We start from the raw sequence: 23,655 nt of genomic DNA, 5'->3' as shown, positions 1-23,655 counted from the left end.
CAGCTGCAGCCTCGGGCTCAAAGAGGGCGCCCCAGGGACTCCACCCCTAACCCCTGGCCTAATTTGAATATTTCATTGGCTGCCGCCAGTCTGGTCAATTTATCATGCAAATACGGGTGCCCTCGCGCCAGAGAGGAGCCACCGCCCGCGCAGGAGAGCGGCGCCCGATTGGTGGCCGAGACAGCTGCATTTGTAATATTTTTCTTTGGGCATTAGAGTCATTTACCAATGCCATCGCCGCAACTCGAGGCACTGAATCACAAGCCACTTAAAGGTTTTTATTGGCAGCTTTGAAACTTCTTAACATGTTCTTTTGTTTTAAACCAAGTATCAACCTATTGCTGACCGCCCACCCTCCCCCCCCACTCCCCCGCCCGCCCTAAAAAAACTGCAGCAGCTACAAACTATTTTGTTCCCTCTCAGTCTGTGCACTGGGTGACCGCTTCTGCCCTGTCACAGCGAGGAGGGCTAGACCTCTTTGGGGTGAACATTGGTAGACTTGAAATAAATAATCTTGGCAAATTCTTATGGGGTCCAGACACAACCGATAGCAGACAAACAACAAGGAACCAGAGAGTAACAGGAAGAGGAGGAAGATTCGGGAAAGAAAAGTGGCAGAAAGATGAAGAGGGAAGGGAGAATTCAAAGCTGCTCTATGAAAGAGGAAATTCTTGGAGTTATCAAAGCTGCCGAAAAAAAGAGACTATCCGCATACAAAGAAACTCAACCTGCTGGCCACCCTGTCCCGAAGAATTCTGGGTTTGCTCTTCTGGAAATACAAGTGCTATGCACCCAAGTTTCAAGAAACAAAAATGACAGGAACGAGGTCCCAGCCCAGTATCCCTCTCTTGTACCTGCCCTACTGAGAACTGCGCCCGGTCTCGATTTTCCCCGTTTGGAAATTCAGCGACAAACACAAAACCATAATATATAAGATAGAAAAGAAGAGCGATTAGAAGTAGAGAAAGAGAAAACGAAATTCCTCCTCGTCTTGCAAATTCCCCGGCTAGTTAATGAGGTCACCAGGCTTGCAACGCTGGGCTGTCTGGTTTGAGAAGACCTGGTGGCTTGATTTCTGAGACCTCCTCCTCTCCCGGATTCCTGCATTGGACGAGCCTGAGCTCAGCCTCGCGGTGATTCACAGGCAGGATTCTGTCCGCGGAACTTGCATCCGCGCGGGAAGAGCTGGGCACCTCTGCTTTTCAGCTAGCAAAGAGCTGCTTGCTTCCAGCCAGGGGCGAGCCCCACAGTGGCTGCTGCTGCGTTGAGTGTAGAGTTTTTTCCCTTAAGCTTTGCCTAAATGGTTTAGAAAAATCCATTTCACCTAGAGTGGGAAAAAACACGCCTCGCTGTAGCGAGTAATTCTGGAAATTCCCCGAGCAACTCAGGTCAACGCAAGGGATTTGATCAAAGGGCATTTTGCCAGTAATTGTGTCCTCCAAGCTGGTCTTAATGTGTATCTGTCTTAGACAGAAACATGAACACTTTCTACTTTCTTTAATATTAGATCTCCCAAAAAAAGTTTTTTGGAAAAGTTTGGTAAAGGATTAGGCTTGAAAGATAATTATGTGAAAAAGGGGAGCGGAGTCTAAACTGTGCTCCCCAAATCTGAAAATCCGGTACTGAGAGCAGAGAGGAGCCCCAGGGTGTTAGGGACGGAAAATCCCCAGCAGGTCTTGGGAAACCCCAGAAAGTAGTCCCTACCAATCACCCAGCTAGGAGATGGGTCTGTAGGCATACCCGATTCCCTTCCAATAACGGCGTTCCCTCCCTCCCTGTTAGATACACAGCTTTTAATTTCTGTTTTTAAAGATGCTTATAATTGCCTGGAAATCCCAAGTCTGGGGGCGGGTGGGGGGAGGAAGGGGGAAATGAGACATCAAGGAGGGGACCTGCTGGCTCTAGCTTTCTAGGGGGCATGACTGGGTCAGCTTCCATCCAAAGTTCAGGAAGTCCCAGTCATGCCCAGTTCAGGGATGGCCCGGGGCAGCCTTGGCTCTGCCGCGCCCCAGCAGACAGCGAATCTCAAAGCTGGCCAGAGAAGATCAAAGGTCCTTTTTGCCTTTGAGTTGGGTGGTCCTGGTGGGATTGGCAGACCTGCAGAGAGCAGAGTTGCAAAGTTGGGCCAGACCTCTGTGTTGGAAACACAAGAAATTTACCAAGTAGGAAGCCGGCTCTGGGGAGGAAAGGTTGATAGCCTGTGTACCCAAGTGTTTGGGGAGTGGGATGGCGGGACTGGGGAGATTCACATTCTCAGCACCAATTCTTGGGCCAAGAGAAGCCTCCTACTTTTCTTCCAGGAGTCCCTTGCCCCACCCCCAGCTCCCATCCCTGGGAGCCTGATGTAGCTCCCCCGAGGCCCCACAGAAGTGGCATTAATATACCGCTCCGATTTTCCAAGGTTTATTTCACGTCAAAACTGTAAAAGTTCTTGGGAGAATTTACAGACAAAACATCTGGTTCGTTAAAACAAAGCTACCGGAAAAAGAGAAACAAACTTCGCTGCTGTGTAAATGCACTTTTAGCAAACAATTTACCGCCTGGCTAGGGCCTGGCCCCAGGGTCCGAATTCTTCCCGCCACGGCAGGGGCTGAGGTCCTGGGCCCAATCCCTGGCTGAGGTATGCAGGTGATGGCAGTCCGCCTCACAGCACCCAGGGTACCTCCTCCTGCCTAGCCCAGGTTGTGGTGATAAGGGGTGTCAAAGGGTCCAGACCAGAACGCCGACGTTCCAGGCGGGCGACGGCTGGAGAGCCCTCGCTGCCGCCTCCTCCCGCAGGCACTGGGCTCCCCAAGGGCCCACCGGCGCGCCAGATGCCCTCACACCTTGACATGGGGGGTAGGCTCCCAGAGGGCGTTTTCCCGGCGGGCGGCCCGCGCCTCCTCCAGACAACCGTTCTGTGTTTAGACCCCTGGGTCCCCAGCCCGCCCTGAATAGCCAGCTTCAAGGATGCCTTCTTTGCGGACGTCTCTGCTTCTGGCCATCCCAAATGAGGACACACTTAATTCAGCCTGGTTTGGGACCGGCGGGCTGTCACTCAGCCCTCAACCGCACCTTGAAGACAACCTCGGCTGCCTCCAGGCGGTGGCCCGCCTGCTCCTTCCCGAGCGCGAACTTCCTGACTCCCCGCGCTGCGCGCCGCGGTCAGGATCCTCGCCCCTCCACCGCACACTTGTTTCGAACCACACGCCTGCGTACTTCTCCCCTCCCCGACTTCTCCCGGCTAGGCTCGGGTTAGCCAAGGACAAAAGCGCTCCCGGGATGCGAGAGGCCCGCTCAGGTAGGCCCGGCACTGCCGCCTGGGGTCCGTGAGTTCCTGGAGCTGGAGTCGGGCTTCTAACCCTTTGACCTGAAGGAAAGGCTGTTGGGACCATTTGTACTGAACAGGGCCCCGAATCCCGCCGCAGACGAGGAGCGGGGTTCCATTGCGCCCGAGGAGCAATCTTGGGGGTCAGGAGTTATCTTCATGGCCCCTGGGAATTTGGGGGGCTCTTCACAGGGTGGTCCAGCTGATCGCAATGGGAGCCGCCAGTTTCCCCTACAGGCGGCTGCCACCGGACATTTTGGCATCTCCCCACTGTCCCTCAGCCCCCTTCTTTTATTTTTAGGGGTGTAAAAAATTCTCAGAAACACGGCACTTCCCAGAGTGGGGCCACTTTTTGCGTGACTCACGAGGCTAAGTAGTTACCAGGTGCTTCTGCAGGGCAGAACCATATTGTTGCTTTTCAAAGGAAAGGTCTCTGCAACTCTTCAGAGTGGGGTACAACGATTTCTGCAGTGTGCCTTCTACAGAATTCTAGCTCCGCCGCCGGGCGCGGGCTTTTCCGCCCTCTAGTCTAGCGTGGAAATGGTTCCGCTGCTGGATGCGGTGCGCGAAGCCGGCACCCTAGAGCGCAGACCGTCCTTCCCAAGGAAGGCGCCCCGGCTAGCGCCGCCTCAGCGGTCTCTGGCCTCCTCCTGAACCGCGCAGGCCTGGAAACATGCCTGCAACCGGTTTCTGTATCCCTCCGAACTCGGGAATCGCAGAACCATGAGACGCACAGGTTTGGACCCGCGTGTGTAGTCGACTCAGACGGACTGAACTCACCAGGCACCGGACAGATATATTTGCAGTAGTAATAACACAAATATATCAGGGGAAGTGCCAGGGACAGCCGCCACACAGATGTCCCAGGAGGAGGTTGTATGTACACTCTTCCTCTGAAGTTCTTGGGAGGACATGAAAGGCCCTTGGCCCGGCCAGATTGATCCTGTGATCAGGGACATATGTGAAGGTGTCTGTCTTCTGAATCTTGGGTTAGGGGACGATAGGGAAAAGCAAGAAGCAAAAGCAGGGGAGCAGGCTACCACCGTCCGGGGTCAGCACTCTCTGGGAATGGTCGGCAACTCCCTGCAAAGCACTGGCTTCTCCAACTTATGACCCCGTTCTCTCTCCCTCTGTAAATAACATGTGAATTACAGACATACTGCCACCCAGAAACTATTTCTCCCTAAATCGAGCTCATAGTTCTCACTCGAATCCGTGAGAACCCATGGATCCCTCCTCTTTTCTTCCCTTCTTGTCTCCTCACTGGCAGGCCATGGTACGAAGCAGCCAGGCGGGGTCTGGGAAACTTTTAGATTGTGACCTTCTGGCTAATACCTGCCTGGCGACCTCGACAGCCTTAGACTCGGCCAAGCTGAAGATTTAAGCCACGGAGTTGACGTAGCTTCCAGGTCTATATCGTGCTTGCTGCGGATTTGGGAAACCTACCTCCCTTCTTTCCTGTGCCACACCCAGTCCACAGAAAAGGGGCAGAAAACTTGGCAGAAAGCAAGGGCTAGGCTGACACTGTTCCCCTGCACCTGTCCCATTCCTAGAATGGCGTGCCAAACTAATCATGTTTAGAGATCCCAATATTAAACTGGGTAGGTGTAGCTAAAAGGTCCCCGTAGAGGTCAGGGTTCCAAGCTGTGCCAAGCCGGGCCGGAACCTTGTTTTCGTGCCCGGGCAAAGTAGCGCGGTCGCAGTATGCACCCCGCATAGCCCGTGTTGTGCGTGACGGGCTATCGCGGCGATGTGCAGCTCATTGACACTGATGGATGCGCCAATGGTTGGACGGACAGATGTTGGGGCGGATCGCACTGCGCGCGGTGCCTGAGCGGGGGAGGGCGAGGCAGCGGTCGGGCGGTGGCTGCGGGCTGCGCTGAGACCGGAGCTCAGGCCACGGCCGACAGGGGGAGAGGGCGGAGGGAACTGAGGTTTGGAAAGCTGCGCCAGGAAGGAGAGGAGGAGGGGGAGCACGAGTCAGGGCGAAAGTCTCAGCCTTCCGTGCACGGTGCCCAGTGCTGTGCACTCGCTACAACCCGTGGACCCAAGCGGGCGCTCGGCGTGTGGAAGGTGAGTCAGGGCAGCAGGAGGTGACCTCCCGCGGCGCCTACTCTCCTTCTGGCAAGTGGTGATCAGTGCCGCAACCAGAATCCTAGAATCCTGAGGCCGCGGGCGGCGTCTGCCAACTCACCGTTTTCTCCTTCGCAAGAAGCGTTTCACGCCCCACGGCCCCGTCTCCCGGGCCTGGGGAGGCAGTTGCTTTGGCCTCTGCGGCCGCAGGCACCAACTCCGCGCCACGCGCCCGCCCCAGAGTCTGCCGCACGAGGCCAGCCGGGGACCCAGCCGCAGCTAGACTCCAACTCCCCGCAACCGCCCAGGGTCCGCATCCCGCAACTCCGTGCGCTCCTGCGTACGCCAAGGCGCAGGAGGCGGCTTTATAGCCCCGGAGGACGGCGGCAGCACATCTGCATTCAGGGAGGCGTCTGGACTGAGCCCAAGCCCTCAGGCTGGGGGCGAGCGGAGACTTTTGATCTTACCGTCAGGGTGAGATCGAGGTCTCCTGGTCTAAAAGAAAAGAAAGTATGCCTGTGAACTTTTAAAACAAACTTGCAAAAAACAATCACAAGGAAAAAATAAAGAAAAGAGGGGGCAGAAGAAGAGGGAGAAAGAGACTAAAAAAGAAACATACGGGGGGGGGGGGGGGGTTGGTAGGGAAAGACGGAAGAAGGCCGGGGTTTGCAGCTCCGAGAGCGCTCAGGCAGTCAGTCCCAGGGCGCGGGGCTTCGGCCCTCGCTCGGACTCTCGCACGCGGCGCACAGGGGACTCCCTGGGCACCAGCGGCGCGCCCAGAAGCAGCACCGCCTAAGGGGCCGTGGGCCTGGCGGCCGCCCCCGCACTCCCGCCACCGCCGCCCGGCAGCGCCCGGAGCCGGCCCCGCCGCTGCCGCCCCATTCCCGGCCCAAGAGCTGGCCCAGGGAGACGCAATCGAGCCCGCAGCGCATCGATGCGCCGCCGCCCGCGCCGCTCCGGCTCCGGCTCCCGCTCAGCCGCCGCTGCCCCTGGGGTCGTCCCATTGAGCTCCGGCCCACCCGCGCCCTCGCGGCCGCCAGTAAGTGAGCCTTCTTTGCCCCGCCGCCCACTCAGCCCTGCCAGCTCCTCCTCTCCACGATCCGCCGGGCTGGCCCGAGCCTCGGCGACCCCAATCACCCAATCAATAATCAATTCTTTTTGCCCAATACTGCCGGAAGGCCAGGCGCTGGGCGCGGTAGCCCCTCTCTGGGCGCCCCGGGGCGGGGGATGGGTTTGAGAGTCTGAGCTCCTGCCCCCGCCCCCGTCCCGCCCTCGGATCTGCCAGAGCCCGTGGTGGGGGGCGCGGTCCGGCGCCTCCGGGGCGAGGGGCGGGGTGGAGGTACCGTGATCTTCCCAGTCTGGAGAGGAAACTTAAGAGGCACCCCCTCCCTCGCCGACCCCCGGGACGGGCCCGGGAAAGTTTGCCCGGGAAAAAAAAAAAAAAATTGGGGGAAGTGGCGGCGGCGGGTCCCGGGGGAGGAGCTCGGGAGGCGCGCGGGGTCTGAGAGCAGCCCCCACCCGCTCCAACCCGCGCCCGCCTCCTCCCCTGAGGGCGCCGGCGCCCGCCCGCGGGCCCTGGCATCCCCGGGGTGCGCGGGCCCAGGCCCGGGGTCTGAGCTGGGGGCTTTGGACGCGGCATGTGGAAAGGAGTACGGCCCAGGAGTGGCAGCGGGGGATAGCCAGGGGGCGAGGCCGGGTGGGGAAGAGGGGCAGGCGGGAGTAGCTAGTGCCCCGGGACAGGCTCGGCCGAGCCGGCGCCGCGCCCCTGCGTGCGCGCAAGGGGCGGAGGCGGAGGGGCGGCACCCCCTCCCAGGACTGGGCGGGGGTCCTAGACAGGCTCGGGGCCGGGAGCGGGGGCGCGGCGCCCCCGCGGGCGGGCGAGTGACACGATCATCTCCTTTTCCTTTAAGCTTGCCTGTTGCCGACGCCGCCGCTCCAGCCGCGCCGCGGGCAGAAGACTGGACCGCTGAGCCCCGGGCCGCGGCGGCGGCGGCGGCTGAGCGCCCCCACCGATGCCGTGACCCTCCTGCCCGGGGGCGGGGACCCGGGCTTCACCGGCCGGGGCCGCTCCGGTGCTCCTCCTCCCACCCCTCTGCCCGCCTTCTCCCCCCGCTCCCCGCCCCCCGGCCCCGAACCCCGCGCACCTCGTCTGGGGACGGGGCGGGGGGTGGGGGGGCAGGGCTGCCGCTCCTCCCCGCCCCTCCTCCTCCGGCCTCTGGAGCGATTTGTCAAACTTCCCATTCCGCCGGCAGCGCGGTCCTCCTCCTCCTCCTTCACCACCTCCTCCTCCTCTGCCTCCTCCTCCCCCCGCGCTCCTCCCTCCCCGCGCCTCCCTCGCCCGCCCTCCTTCTTCCCTCCGCACGTTCGGGGATCGCGGCGGAGCGCGGAGCGGGGGGGACGCGAGAGCCGGGGCGCAGCAGCATCCTGCGGGCGGCCGCTCTCCGGGGGGGAGGCTGAGAGCCGGCCCGCCTCGCCCCCCCGCGGGCCCGCCGCCCCTCCCTCCCTCCCTCTCAGCCCGGCAGCGGCGGCGGCGGCGGCGGCGGCGGCGGCAGTGGCAGTCGCCGGAGGAGCATCATGCCGAGGAGGAAGCAGCAGGCGCCCCGGCGCGCAGCAGGTACGAGCCGCTTCCCCTTCCTCCTCTTCTCCGCCTCCTCTTCCTCTCCTCGCCCCGCGCCTCCAGCCGGCGGCGACCCCGCTCCTTGCCCCGCTCCTCGCCCCTCTCTCTCTGGCCACGCAGAGTAACTCCGGGGCGCCGGGCTTTCTCACCGCTCTCCTGTCGGGTGCGTGCGCCCGCCTCGCGGACCGGCGCCCCCCGGACGCCCCGCTGCGCTCTGCCGCCGCCCCCCTGCCCCCCTTCCCGCTCGCACCCACTTCGGGAACCGCGCTCGCCCGCGGCGAACTGAGCGAGGCTGAGTCCCTGCCTCCTCTGCTCCCCGCCTGGCCGCCGAGGGGGTGGGAAGGAGCCCTCTTCTGTCTCTTTCTGTGGGGGGCGGGCGGGGTCACCTGAGTTGCCCGGGACACCTTCTGTGTCCTCCCGCGGCCGGCCGGCGGGGGACTGCCCGGTGTCTGCCGAGCGAAAGAGCGAACGAGTGAGCGAGCGGGTCCCTTTGGCCACCTTACTGCTAATCCGATTGATTCTTCATTTATTGGGCCCAAACCGGGCACAGCGGTGGAAACCAGAGCGCACAGGGTCTGGGTATTGTCAGATGACTGTCAAGTCGCTGTTAGATGCTGGCGTTCTCTTTACCCTGGTTTGTTTTCGCTCACCCCCACCTTCCCCTTCTACTGCTTCTCCCACCCTCATTTCCTCCTGGCACTTAGTTCTGGGACGTATCTGAGTACTTTCTTCGCCGCCCCCCACCCCCGACCCCGCTCCTTTTTTTTTTCTTTTTTCTTTTCTTTCCAGGAGTGTCAACTCCTGTTAAGACTGAGACGATTTTTTTTGTTGTTGTTATTTTCTTTTCTGGAAAAAGCATCATTGAAAGCAAAACAAAACCCACACACATAACATTATTTTGCAGTAATGTCAGTTGGGGGCATGTTGCTTGGAAGAAGGGTTTCTGGCCCTTTGCCACCCTTGATTTGATGACTGATTGATCGCCCGTCATGCTGCTGCCTTTGATCTATTCATTCCCAATAAACATCAATAAATCACTCGAAATGGTGAGGCCAAGCTCTGTGACGTCACTCGGGCCCTGTCAGTGCAACTTCTGGGATTTGGGGCGGACTGCTAAGAGGACCACATATGGACGGGATGTATTTTGATATGAGTTAACACTCAGATGTGCAGAGGTTCAGATGCTGCCTGAAGGGGAGGGTTAAGTGGAGGTTCATTTCTTTTTTTCTTCTCTTCCTTTCTTTTCTGTTCTTTTTGTGGAAGAAGGGAGGACAGGGAGAAGGGTCAGGGCTTTGCCTGGCGCCCTTCTTGGATGAAGGCATTGTAACCCTGCCACCGGTGAGTGCCTGTAGTAGCAGTGGGGATGATGGTAATGGTCACTTCCATGGCTTCAGCAGGCATTGCCAGTGGAGCTCACACGCTGGCTGCACTCTGAACTTGAGTCTTCTCACACAGGGTCACAGAGAGAACGCTGTTCTTTCCTCTCCCAGAAATGTACTGTCCTATTAGTGTCCTAAGGAAATTGTAGAAGAAAACAGACTTGGTTTGGGGCATATGTTGCCGATTTTGCTCTCTGTCCTCAGAGTTACCTAAATTTAGAAAGTTTGAAAATCACAGTCGTGGTTGTAGGGAGGGTGCCACCTCTCAAGTCACCTTCTGGGTGGTGCTTTTTTGCCCATCCCATCTTCTACTTTAAATTCCAAGCTCAAGCAATGAGCTTATCTACTCAAAATAAACTCTCAAAGTTTGGAGGACTCCTTTACAAAGTTGGACAGTAGGAGTGTCTTGGGCTGCTTCCAGTCTTAGAAATTTTTTTTTCCTTTCCTTTTTGGATGCACATTTGAAGGTATCTCTCTGCCTCAATCAAATGAACCATATGTGATTACATCTTTACATTTGGTTTAGAGCCTTCTCCGCTGTTGCTTCATCTTTCTCTTCCACCTTGCCAATCTGAGACTCTTATTTGATAACTTTCTGCTAAAAATATTAGAGGAGGAGGAGGAAATATGCTGTTGGTTTTATTTTTTTTAAAAGCAACCTGTTCACTAACCTTTTTGCACCTTTAAAAAACGCCAGCCAGGAAATCTCAGGTCAGTTAAGAAATGTTCATTATATAAAAACTTGACTGCACGACTAATAGGAGCTGGAAGAATGGTTTTGCTCTATCAAAATGACCCGTCAAAACGACTTTGTTTCATATTTGATTTAATTGTCTCTCTCCTGACAGGCACATTCATCAATAGCTTAATGGTCAATCAGAAGTTGGCAGCGTGAGTGCTTTTTTTCTTTCCCATACCCTGGTTTTGGATTTACTTTATCAGAATGCCTCTGCCTAATGGACGTGTGGAGGAGGGGGTGGGGAATGTCTGAAGGGCTACTTATTTAAGGAGAGTGGAGGAATAAAAAAAAAAAAAAGAACCTTCCACATCCAGGCTGGTGATAAGTATACACAGGCCAGTATGTGTGCTGTGTGAGTTTGTTTGTTTATTTGTTTGGATGGGCAAAAAAACTTCCCATTTTTCTTTTTTTTTTCCTCCTTTTTCAGTTCTCACAGCTGCAAGTTATAAGGTTCATGCCTGCTTTTGTGGCATACTGGGAGTGATGACAAATTGATCGCTTTGTACTGATAGAGAAAGAGAGTGGGAAAAAGAAAGATGTCTGCTGATTGGTAACTGGAAATCCGGTCCCAGCAACCTTGAGAAGACTCAAGAATTTTTTCCCCCCCTCCAAACTGAAAGGTCCGCTCAGCCATAAAAAAAGAAAAGTTGTTTTGCCAGCTTCATTAGTGTTCACCTAATTAGCTGTAAACCTGATGGATTCCTGACAGCTTTAATGATTGGAGATGACAAGCTCGACGCAGTGTCATCCCGCAGAATTAGGTTTGCAGCTAGTTTGATGTAATCAAGTTGATATTACACAGTCCTGGCTGCCTTTAGTTGTGCATTAACTCAATTTTCTGCTGCAGGTGACAAATGGGCTTTGGTACCTGGATAATCATGTCATAGGAATTAGGGCCCTTTTAATGGTCTGGGGTAGAATAACAACCACAAAGGGCTGGGAGCTGGGGAGAGCGTGCAGACATAGCCCACAGGTGTACACAGTTTTTACATCTAGGCCAAATGTAGTGCTGCTCTCCAGAAGGCCAAGGCAGGCTCCAAGAATCCCTGAAAAGACGTATTTCTGCACTTCAGGATTTTCTCTTTTTGATAGAAATTATGCATGGCTGAGTGTCTTTTCTCAAAGGGAAGAGAGAAATTTCTTCACCTGCCAAGGAGAAACCTGGGCAGGAGTTTCCTTTCTCCAGGCATGTAATTTCAAAGGGCTATACGTTTGTGCTGGACAAATGTCGTTACCCGTAGAAGCTCAGAGAGCAGCAGGGTGACAGAGGCCAGTGTCCTTCAGGTAAAACGACCATTTCCTCTCTCTCTTATGTGTACTTTTTGTTTTTCAGTAAGTATGTTTTTTGAAAATGGCAGAAAAGAAGTTCAAGCAGTACTTAATAGCAGATCACGTTTTATTCTTTCCTGTTCATTCTCTGGAAGGAAGTGTAAAATCTTAATAAGCCCTTGCCTAAACTCCTCCCGCCCCTGGCCAAAAAAAGAAAAAAGGAAAGAAAATCCAACAAACAACTTGTCATTGACCTTTTGAGTCTTATTTGGTGAAAGAGAAAAACCGTCCATGGAGTTGTTAGGTAGTTGTATTGCAAAGATAAACCTTCAGGCATCTTGACTTTTGTCAAAGTGGTTTGGACCCCTTAGGACCTGCTGGAGTAACAGATCACCGTGGGTCCCCAAGGAATAGGTTGAGCTTGTGGTGGCAAGGCCTGGGGGTTTTACTTGTGGGTAGACATGGACAAGCTAGAAGACGGCACACGTGGTGAGGGCCACGTACCACCATCCTAACCTTCCTAAGTCTCGTCCACGTATCAGGCAGCTCCGGAGAGTAGCTTTTCCCTCTTGGAAGCACATGGATCATTCAGGAAGGCATTTCGGCCTCAGCTTTGGGAATTCATTTGCTCTCAAAAGCCTGCCACCCATCTCCCCTTTGGACAGACATTCTACCCGGTAGCAAGGTGGCAAAATGACTGTTTTTGGTCACTCTGTGGTTCTTCCTTCCCCCTTTTCCTACAAAACGAAAGGAACAATGTAAATTTTAAAAAAGAGAAACTGAGAAGCTGAAGGAGAGAAACAAAGAGGGCGGGAGCCAAGGCCATTCCCCTGGACGTCCACGTAGGGGAGAGAAGCTTCTAGAATTGGCTGCTGTGCCCCCTTTATCTTGACAACTGTCAGTTAGAGCTTCAGTGCTCTCCAGGGCCACCCTTGATTGTGAGCGGTTGATGTTGTCATTTTGTTCTCAGTTTTGCCTTGAGCGCGCTCGTAAGCGAGAGCCAGGTAGTCAATAACTGATGTATCAGCAGTTATTCCCCAAATTGCCTCACAAGTCTGCATTTTCCCTCTTTTTTTTTTTTTTTTTTAAACTAAAGATTGTTTTGTAAAGTGATTAGAATGAAAGGTGACTGCTCAGGGCCAGGGGAAATGCCGTGAAACCCAGGTGAGTTCCCAGAATGAAAACCTGTGTTTCCCCGCCCTCCACTTCTGGGATTCTGGAAGGGGAAGGATCACCTTCTGGAGGGCGAAGTGGCATCTTTCCTTTTTCCTGGCATCTGGCAGAGCCAGGCTGGGGCTAGGGCTGCAGATGCAGGCAGGGAAGGAGCGGGGAGAGGACGGGAGTCCTGGTTCGGGTGGGTGCCCCACAGCCATCTTTAATAACAGGAGCAGGCCAGTTATGCCGAGCACAGTTTGTGAGGCTTTCCTGCTGGCCCATTTTTATTCCTGCCTATCACTGGACAAACTATAAAAATAGCTTTAGTCTTGTAGTAAAAAAAAAAAAAAGTAGGGTGTATGTCTACTTTCCCTGTTTGTCTGCAGCCAGCCCAGGTTGGGAGGCCTTTCAGAGAAGCTGTTTTGTAACACCCCTGTAGCCTCACCCCGCAGCCTGTCTGGGAAACAGGACAGAACATAGCGGTGGTATCATGCTGGTCCTTCTCAGGTGTTCACTCTGTGTGTGTGTGTGTTCTAGTTGTGTTCCAAATTGCGGTTTCTCTGTCAAAAGGTAAAAAATGAAAGGTGAATACAATATATTGTATTTGGTAACAATGATATGGACTGGTACATCGAGACAGATAATGTGCACTTGTAATTAGACTCAATAGACAGGCAGTCATTTTTAAATTCTTTTGACACATGCATAAAATAGTCATATAATAAGATAAGATGACAATTTTATGTTAGGTTGATAAAGTGTCCTGATACATGCATTTAAATGTCTGTAAGCCTTAAAAAAAATTCAGACAGATTAATTCTAGTTTCCAGTATTTGCAGTTAGTCATTAAATTAATTTTCAAATCCTACTAAACAATGGTTATGAATATGTTTTTTTTCTTTCTTTCTTTCTGGGGTCTTATACCTGAATTGTAAGGAATGGATACATAGATTTGGTAGCTTTCTCTAATTTTCCAACATTTGTAAACATTTATGTTAGACATGGGTGTAAAAATTCAGGTTACTGTTTGTGACTAGAAAGATGCTATGCAGTTTTGGAAGCTGAGAAAAAACACCAGTAATAGAACATAATCTTCTTATGACCACTTGCCTGAACAACTGTCATACTCTACATTTAGGAATCTTTATTAGAAAGATTACATAGTGTCCTTGACCAAATATTGAATATTTTATAAGCCCCATTTAAAAAAGAAGACATTTTGAGCACATACACTTGATTTGATCAGCACTTAGATTCTTGGGCTTAATTACTTTCAATTTTGTAAATTATTTTAGTATTTCAACAAGAGTGGCCCAAGAAACATAGGGGGCGGGGGGAGCATTTCTCTAAAGGTCATGTTACCTGGACTTTTTGACCCTCTCCTTACCTTATTTTCTCAAATGTGCTAAGGTGTGGCTCATGAAAAATAATTTAAATTTGTTTGGGCTTGATGATAAATTATTAATTCTTACTGTCAGGACACATGTTATTAATTATGACTGTGTTTTCTTCATCCAGAACAGCTGTTGGGGAAACAGTGTAAGTTCAGATTGTCTTCGAGGGGTGGGAGCCAAAGCAAGGAACTTACCAACCCCTTGTCATCATCTTCCTGATTCCCTTGCTTTGGGAGTAAAGGATTGCAGGGGGTGGAGTGAATGGGGAGAGAGAAGCTATTAATTCTGGGCCAAGATGGGTACTAGCAAATGCTCATTCGTGTACCTTTTTAGGGAGCAAGCCTAACTGCCAATGCTCTGAGTCCAGGTGGGATTCTCGGTGGTACCTGCTGCCTTCCCCAGTCTGGTTTCCATTCCACCAGTGTCTCTTCTTTTCGTCTTTCTGTTGGGTAGACCAGAAGGTCAGGTTTGCAAGTTTATAGTAGCAGAAAGCAAACTCTTCTGAAAGCCTGTTTGTCCCCCAAACTGGAACCCATCCCTTGGAGAGTAAAGGGCTGTTTGGTAATATACATGAAATGACTCCAATTCATTTACTTTTGATTTTCTATCCCCATCATTAAATCTAGTCCTATGTATTCAGTTTCCTCTGAGTTCTTTGAGAAATGCATGTTGCATAAAATAGGCAATTTTTAATGAACAATTTAATGTAAATGGGTTTTGAATTTAAATTAATATTAATGAAGCCTTGAGTGAATTTATTTTGCATACGTAAAGACTTGTAAGTCTTTCACCCATGTGCTTTCTCCTTTATGTAGTAACATTGGTTGGGTGGATTAACCAGCACCTTTTAAAGATTTATACTTAAAAAATGAAATTAGTTTTACATGTCCAATAGCACCAACATATTATTAGGCAAAAGCGTTCCTTAATTTAAAGAAAATATACCTCATTTTCCAAGTAAAACTCTTCCTCTCCATCGTCCTGAAAGCTGCTGTTGGTTTGGCATTGCTGCCGGGGAAAATACACACCAACAATAGTTAGTTACTACAATCAAGATGTTTTCTTTTTTTGCCTTACCTCTAATGCATTATGTATCCCAGGATGATGGGAAGTTCTGTAATTAATTCTGTTAGATGTAATTGCTATAATCACTTTGATGTTACACATAATAAAGGTAATATGGTAAGCACATAAAAAATATAAACACCTTATTGTAACACTCCTGCTAAAATTCCTTCTCATCAAGTCTGGTTTATAGACCAGTGTTCTCAACTCTTTTTGGTCATAGGTGACAATTTATCTGAGATGTGTTCATTGATATTCCAAAGGAAAGTCAGTGATTGGAGAGGATGGGCCTTGGCTTGAAGGGGTCTCCAGGCTGATTGCCTAGGAATCTTAATTCCCCTTTCCTTAAAGATGCGGCTAATGAAGACAAGGTGACCATGAACTTCTGGAGAGGTGAGAGGTAAACACGTAGGAGGGCCTATGGCATGAAGTAAGAGACGTGGGAATGGAAGAAGAGCTCCGAGAAGAGTGATAGTAGAGATTTCAGATCAGAGCAGGTGGTGTTCTATAGCTTTTCTTATCCTCATGGTGTGGGATTATGGGAAGTGCCATGCTTGTGTGTGTGTGTGCGCGTGTGTGAGAGAGGGAGAGAGAGACAGAGGATATAGGAGCATGTGCTTATGGGTAACAAGAAAAAGCCACCTTTCTGTAACAGTGCAATCAGGGAAATTAGCACAGAATACATGCTTTATTATTATTACTACTGCTGCTGTGATACACCTTTCACGGGGCATCTGAGGACTGTGCCTGACTGTTGCACATCCCACCACAGAGTTGGCCAACGTTGCCTGTTGGACCAAAACGTGATCTTTTGACATTTCCACTTCCTACCACCCCCCACACCCCACCACATGCACACGCACACGCACACACACACATATCCCCGTGCACCTGCCCTGGATCAAGCCGCCATAGGACGTAAGTTTGCCTGAGACCCTGAGCACACAATTCTTGTGGAATGTTTCCAAACACGAGCGAATTGTTCTTGCAGGAGGTGGAGGATGTGGTGGGAGAGGAACCCTGTAATTTAATTTTCCCCCTGTGGATAACCTGGAGTCACCCTAGCAGGGACATTTGACCTCATCGTCAGCTGCGCTCTGTCCTGTGTGCTACAAAGGTCAAGAGGTGTCCTGCCCCGATGTTGGCCTGACGGCCTGAATGTGAATTCTCTGCATTTATATTTTGTTTTTCGGTGTGTTGTAAGAGACTGAGTCTGTAAATCAGCATACGCAGAAATAAAATAAGCCAGAGTGGATGTGTGAGAAGCAGATCCTTTTCTTCTCTGGAGGAAGAGAAAGGTGTTTGCAGACGGCGCTGAGATTCAGTGACAGCGGTGGTTCCCTAGCCTGTGCCCGAGGCCTGGGGAGCAGGTCTGGCCCTGGCTTTCTCAGGCTGGCTGGCTGCAGACCAGGCAGGGAAGTAGGGGTGCTGCCGAAGGCCGCTGGACGGGGCCTGTCTCCTGGGCATCGGGCCTAGCATCCTGGCCTGCCAAGGTGAGCAGGGCCGAGGACAGGGTCTGGGGTCCCAGCGTGGACCTGGGCTGCAGTGGGCCAGCCATCAGCTCTCCAGCGGTGACTCCCAGCTGGTTTTGATGGCAAGGATGATAAAAGGTCTGAGAGCTCCATAGGCCCCTGTAATCAGGGCCAGCGCTGACATCCTTCTCAAGTTTGACAGCTTCTTCCTTTTCTGTCCTCACCGCCAAGCCTTTCTCAACCGAATTTCCCCGCCCTCCCCTCCCTCCCTGCCCGCCGCCCACCCCTTCCCTCCCTCTCCTCCTTTCTGTGTGTGTCTCTCTTGTTTCATGTTCTTGATCAGCCTCAGATGCCGGGAATTATTTTTTTTCAGGCGGGAGGGGGAGTGTTGCTTTAGGTTTGTGGGTTGGGCAGGTGTGAGAGGAAGTCTGTGTGTTTTTTTTTTTTTTTTGTACTGTAGGCCTGTTGCTAATTAATGTTCCTCCATAAGATTCTGTCGGAGTTGAGTAATGTTTTTGATCTTTATGCCTGATAACTGCATACTTAATGAGATTTCAAAGCTGTGAGTGCAGCTCCCTACAATTATTGACAGATGCCTTTTCTTTGCCATTGGGTTCAGCTTCATAAATCCTCTTGCCGTAATGAGGTTCAGCAGTGCCACCCTGGCAGTGAGCTAATGAAAGGGGGGAGGGCGAAGCGGCTCTGGGCTGTCTGACACATTTTTTTCCTTTAAAATTTACTATGCAGATGTCAGGCTGCGGACGATTACTTCAAACATGCTAATTTTTATCTTGCTTTTGTGTCAGCCCTTTGCCATGAAAAAATAAATAAATAAAAGGACTAACCTTACTCCGCTTCATTTCTTTTCCTTTTTTTTTTTTCCCCAAAGTCACATTTTTTAATAACCCGTGGTGTGTGACTGCTGGGGACTTTGACACGCGCGTGGCCTTTTGCAGGTATCCAGTGGCAGAACCGTTTTTTTTTTTTTTTTTCTTCCCTTGCCATCGGAAGGGCAGGGGGAGGATAAAGTGTGATTTCCCCAGGCCTCCCATCAGCCTGCCCTAAGTATGCACTTGAAACGTCGGAGAATTCATTTCAGAGTTCTGAAACTAGATCCCGGTGAAGAGCTGCGCCATGCCAAAGAGTCGATTTCCTTTTCAGCGGAGTCATACATCACTGACCCACCCTTCCCTCCTGACAGAATGACATATGTCATTTATCATATGGGCCCCAGCCAGACACCGGGGAGGGGAGGGAAGCCTGGTCCGTGTGATGCACTGTACGCAGTACCGCTGGCTTGCAGAGAGAGCACTGCTGATTTGGCCAAGGGAGAGGGAGGAGACGCAGGGTTGAGGGGAGGGGAACCTGCTTCGTATGGATGGTTGGGTGTGTGGCGTGGCGGGCACAAGATTGGCAGAGGCACCGCCGAGGTTATGTTCTTTAATATTATCTGCTAAACCACACTGCTCAGCCTCTGAGGCTCTTCTGACTCCCCCCAGCCCCCGCATTGCTTTTCTCTTTCCACGCCCCCCTTTAGTAGTCAAGGGGAAAAAAAAAAAGCAAGCAGAGCTGACAGGTATCATTCAGCCGCCCTGGCTTGTGAGGGGTGGTATAAATGAATCTCAGGGCTCCCGGCTTCACATGATTCAAACATGCGTTATTGAAGATGGATGTTCCTTAAAAAAAGATTGATGGTGGATGCCGGGCTTAGGGTGCCATTTATCATTTTGAATATTATTTAGACTTGCCGTGTAAACCTGTAACTTGAGAGTTGGACGAGCCGGGGCTGGGTAGGGGCCTGTGTGTGTGTGTTTCCATCGATTGGCCTTGGGTTATCATTGCTGCTGACCAGATGCTGTCCCTCCCATTTACAGTACAGAAGACATCCCCCTCCCGTAAAGGAGGGATGGTTTAATTTTGAATAATTTCCAAGGACACTGGGGAAAATGAAGTATCTGTGATTTACACTAACAGGCAACTTCTTTCTCTCTCCCTCTCTATTCCCTGACAGAGGCAGTCACGTACGAAACATTAAAATATAAACAGAGCCATAGTTGCCGAAGCCAGGACCCTTGTCTGATTTTTTTTAAACTCTGTGACATGCTTGAAAAAAAAAAATCTGTATCCACAAAGCTTAGCACAATATAACTATTCAAAAAAAAAAAAATTACCGGTTGGCTTGGTTAGCTGTGTGAGAATGAAGAAACATAGACTTCCACGTCCCAGGAATATTTCAGATAAAAAATGATCTAACCCTACCCCTGCTCCCAGCAGCCTCCCCCCTTTTGTGTCTGCACTGGGTCACCCTCCGTAGGCCCCCTGCAGACCCCGCCCCCCACCCTCGCAGGACTGATGTGGACAGCTGTTTGCAGGCCCAGACAGTTAATCCCTCCTGGTTCTTTTGCACCCTGAGCTCTGCTCCAGGACACCCCCACCTACTGGAAGGACTTAGGGACGCAGGCTGGCTCTCCTGGGCCCCCAGCTGCTGGGAAGCATCAATAACCCAGCCATTCCCCGTCCAGCTTTAGAGGCCTGCTGCCGGCTTCCCTGTGGAAAAAGGGAAACAGAAACTGCTGGCCTTCCTGCTCAACTCCTCCAGTAGGAGAGCCCCGATAGAGCAAATTTAATTGTCAGGCCTTCTATTAAATATGTGACTTTATTTGGGTCTGCTAATTAAATTTAGGGCTTCTTGTATGACTTATCGTGTGGACATTAATTTTAAAAAATGATGGGACAGAAAGTTAGACTGGGGTCGTTTTTTATCTAAAGAAATGAGAATCGAGAATTCGTGGAAGGGCTGAATGTTCATATCTTGCTGCTTCTTGAACAAACTTTTCCCTGAGGTGTTAAAAAGCTTGCATTTCCTGTGAACAGGAAAGAAATGAGAATGTGGTGTATTCACTCACCAACTCCAGGCAACTTTATGTGTGTGTGTGTGTGTGTCTGTTTATTTTGAAATAACTTTATTAGCAGCCTGACACTGTGCACAGACTGACTTAGGAGTCACTTTTGGTGTTGTCCAGCTGCTGCCAAAAATCGGGTGGAATCAGATATATAGCCTTTGTTGGTGTCTGGAATCACATCTAACTATAGAAAGGTGATATTGTTTCTTGCCGAGACTTCAAGGAAGAAAGCAAAACTTTGATCCTCTGCCCTTGCACTTGGGCAGTGTTGGAGGTAATTGGAATACAAGTGCCAGTTTGCAGGAACAATTGTAAACACCTTTGATACAAATGGCATCATCCCATTTTTACTGATTAGAAAAACTTTTCTATTAAGAGGTGCAAAGTCCATTTCAGGTGTAATTGGTAAGGAACTGAGTGCACTCACGGGAAGAAACCTTGTTTTGTTTTTTGTTCGCTTTTCTTCTTATCCCCTTTTCTCAGTTTTATGGCTGGAGACATGATTTATTGCAGCCATCCATCTTGGGGGCTCATCCATCACACCCGGGTTGCTAGGAGATTGTGGCAGCAGCTGTTTGCTCTGAATCAGACAGAAAAGTTGTCAATCATCAAAGGCAGGTGAATAGCATTAGAAACACGCTATTGTCAGACGGAATAATTAATCAAAGAGAGAAAAGATAATTAAAAAGATATGACCCTTGCAAGTACTTGCTCTGGGTTGCCTAGAAAAAAAAAGGAAAGAAAGAAAGAAAGAAAAACTGCCTGGTCTTTTCTAGACACTTAAGCAGCTGAGGGCTGATAAAATATGCACTCTGCAGTGCACAGTTTTTAATTAATTGAAAAAGGTTCAACATTCAAAGACGATGCTGGAGAAAAGTCCGATTATGAGCAGAAGTAATATTTATTGTTTGCATGAAGGGCTTGACACACAGTTCTAACTTTCTGTCACAAATCTCTGGCTTCCTTGGCTGGAGGAGTCATGGGCTGGGGTCTTCAGGTAGCCTTCCAGTATCCTTCCTTTAAGCTCCCCTAGTCGTCACGCTGGGCTATTCAGGAGAGCCTCAGACCTGAGAACTGGAGTGGAGGGCAAACTGAACCACAAGCCACTCTGCAGTTTCGGTGGGTCTAGAACAAATGAAATCCTTAGATCACGTTTTTTTTTTTTTTTTTAAGTGAAGATGGAAGACTTGCAAAGCATGCCATGAAGTCCACCTTCAGGGTCCACGGAGAAAGAGCGCTGTATCAGTTCACTCACCTGGGAACGTGCTCCAGGTCCCGAAGGGAAACTTGTAATCCATCTTGTGCGGCTCTGGGAAGCGCACCAGTGACTCACATCCTGAGTGATCACCTGGCATCACATTCTGAAAAGATCCCCACTCACAATCCAGAAATAATTTTGGGTGCCCATTTCAGTCTCGAAAATATTCATAGATTAGGAAGTTCATCCTTGCCTTTTCTGAAGCTAAAATATTCTGGAAAAATTGGAAAACGTATTAAAGACTCGATAGAAAGTGGCATATCTGGAGTTGCTTTTCAGTTAAATATGCTGCACGCCCTGAAACAGATCTCCTCTTTTATTTTTGGATACTATGCTTGATTTTCACACCATTCTCCTCCCAAAGAATAGCAGGACTTCTAAAATTAGCAGGTGGAAAAAAGGCTTTGAATATTAGAATTCCTGAGAAGGAAGAAAGCCACATTTTTTTTTTTTAAGTTGGGACACCGTTTTCAGGGCACAGCTCATCAGGAAGTCCGGCCCTCGGTGCGCCATGCATGGCAGCACTGGGGAGGCATCGCAGAGCATCCCATGGCAGTCCCCAGGGGCTGCGTCTTGCTATGTGAGGTCCACCTTCTCCCTTAGTACAATGGGAGCCCGCTAGGGGCGACACAGCCGCCACTCTGGCCTTTTGGTGAGAGAGACAGAGAGAGGGAAATAACTCAGATTAGAAAAATCACCTGCCTGACTCACTGGAGCCCCTCGCAGATGCCTCACCTGGGCAGGTGGCTGGAGGAGGGTCTTGTTCAGAACTTGACCTCCCAGAGATGGATGACTTTGAGTTCAAGTTGCTGCTTGGGTCCTTGAGATGGTATTCCTTTGATGGCCTTCTGAGCCCTCGAGTCAGGCTGGGAGTTTCCTGACCGCGTAGTGGTTGTCCCTTGAAGTTCAACATTTTCTTGGGCAGCGCCTGCCCTTGACCTGCAAGGGGCTGTGCTGCTGGAGGCCTGGCGATGCCAGCAGATGCCTGGCTGGGACTCAGGAGCTTGGTTAGGTAGCTTACGGAGTCCAAGGAGTCACCAGGAGACCTGCCTGTCCTCCATGAGCCCTGGCTATTTGGAGATGGGCAGTGGGGATAGTCCCTCTCATCCCTTGCAGAGAAATTCTTATAGTTGTCATCTCCCCTTTCCAAATAACTGCTGAGAAAGCACATTGCCTAATGTCAGCCAGAGCAATTCCAAAATGTGGCAGCTCGTCAGGGAAGGGCAAAGGAAGAGAGTTCGTGCGAGTCATTTATGGTAGATTTATGAAATCACAGATAAAAAATACCAACCTTTAGGGCTGGTGAAGTCAGATTGAAATTTGCTTCCCCTTAAAAAAGGAAAACAAAACCCAGGGGGAGAATGGAAAGTCTTCAAGTTTGGAGAAGTTGGTGCACACCAGTGTTTTTCTGAAGCTGCAGCTGGGATCTAATGTCTTCTTGGGTAACCGTTGCCCCCCGCCCCACCAGCATCTGTTTAAACGATGCGCAAAATAAAAGAGAGACAGAGAGAAGAGGCCCAAGGAAGGGTGCATTGCTTACTCCTTAGAGGTTTTCATTTTGTGAGTGTCTGTTTTGACCAGAATTTCAACGTCTCTGTCCCTCGATTATGGTTTCTGTGACAGGGAGGAGAAACACACACTGTCTCTGGTGTTGCAAGCGTGTGCCAGGACTGAGCACCGTGTTCAAAGTCTTTGTGATGGCGAGAAAACCCAGGACTGCACTGACCCCCACGCCAAGCTGATATTTGAGTGTTTCATCAAAGTGATATGCATTTTCCTCTGAGTTTTGTGAGACAAGGTTACCTGGAAGTCATTTTGGATTTTCCCGGCTCAGCTTGCCATAGTCTTAAGGCAGGCTTGGTCCTCACCCTGTGGAAACCTTAGAAAGCCACCCATGGAAAGAAGGCCCAAATTACCCAGTGGGACTCCCTGCAGGTAAAGACATTTTGAAACACTTAAAAGACCTTGGAACTGCCTAAGATGCAGTCATTACTTCTTATCTGCCCAAGGAAGAGCTTTTGAAAAGGGGTGAGGATTCCTATTTGGGAGAGAAGATGGGGTTCCCAGGGGTTTTCCTGTGGTGAAATGTTCCCCTTTCTTGACATTCCGTTTCCTGCCATTGTTTCTGCTCTGGGCCTGGAATGAAGTGGCTCTTTCATATATATTAGTTAGTGAAGACCATGCCGGGGCAATCTATGAGATTGCGGTGGTGGTATTTTCTCTTGCTTTTCTGTATAAAACAGTAAGGCAGCATGAACACTCAGCTACGTGCCTGAGGTTCCTACTGGGATGGTTAGGTGAATAAGTAATAGAACAAACACGGAGTCAGCTGGGCAAAGGAAAATAAATAAAATAACAGCGTGTTCATGGTTCTGAGAGCCCTGCCACATGAGCTTGTTCAGATCAGGTCCTGGAGCTTCAGACTCTCTGATGAAATGGGGTGGGGGGCGGGGCGGGGGGAGAAGTATTATTTGGAAACACATGTACTCATTCCTTGTGAAAGAAGTGAAGTATTTAACATTTCTCCAAGGAAAACATCTTTCATTACTTGACGTGTTCTGTGGTAATGATTTTTCAGTTCAACAAACAAGTACTTATTAGCGTTCGCGCGGGAACCTAGCTAAGGTGGATGGCGGGGCCATTTTTAATGGGAACTCGGCAGCCAGGGTTAAAGGGAGCCTGGCCGGTCACAGGTGGCCCTGGTGCCGGGACCCAGGTCTGCTCCAGACTTCTCAGAGCCCATGCCTCTGGCCTGTGGGCTCAAGCTGGCAAAAATCAACAAAGTTGTTTCTTTGGTTTTTTGCAAACAGAACATTTGATTTTTGATGGTATGAACTTGATGATTCCACATGGGTTGGCCTCGAGAAATGGCACGCTCACATGCCAGGAGTTTGGCTGAGGATTTGATGGTTAAATGGATTATTTTGGTTAAAGATGGTATAAAGGGAGGGGAAGTGGTGAGGTGTATGGGCTCAGGGCAAGGGGGAGGCAACTTCCCCTCCTGACCCCACCCTCTGCAACCTC

General features: G+C 50.9%; 1 protein-coding gene across 1 annotated transcript in view; it reads left to right on the top strand.

The window, feature by feature from the left end:
• The first annotated feature begins 7,954 nt into the window (after positions 1 to 7,954).
• The window catches only part of TSHZ3 (teashirt zinc finger homeobox 3), a 67,851-nt gene continuing 52,150 nt past the window's right edge, over positions 7,955 to 23,655 (top strand). The window contains exon 1 of the mRNA XM_052656418.1: positions 7,955 to 7,994. Within this exon, the coding sequence (XP_052512378.1) occupies positions 7,955 to 7,994 (40 nt within the window). The remainder of the gene's footprint in view (positions 7,995 to 23,655) is intronic.

This window comes from Budorcas taxicolor, chromosome 18, assembly GCF_023091745.1.
Source record: "Budorcas taxicolor isolate Tak-1 chromosome 18, Takin1.1, whole genome shotgun sequence".
Classification (NCBI taxonomy): domain Eukaryota; kingdom Metazoa; phylum Chordata; class Mammalia; order Artiodactyla; family Bovidae; genus Budorcas; species Budorcas taxicolor.
Note: the sequence above shows the minus strand (reverse complement) of the source record. Positions and strands in the feature narration are given on the sequence as shown.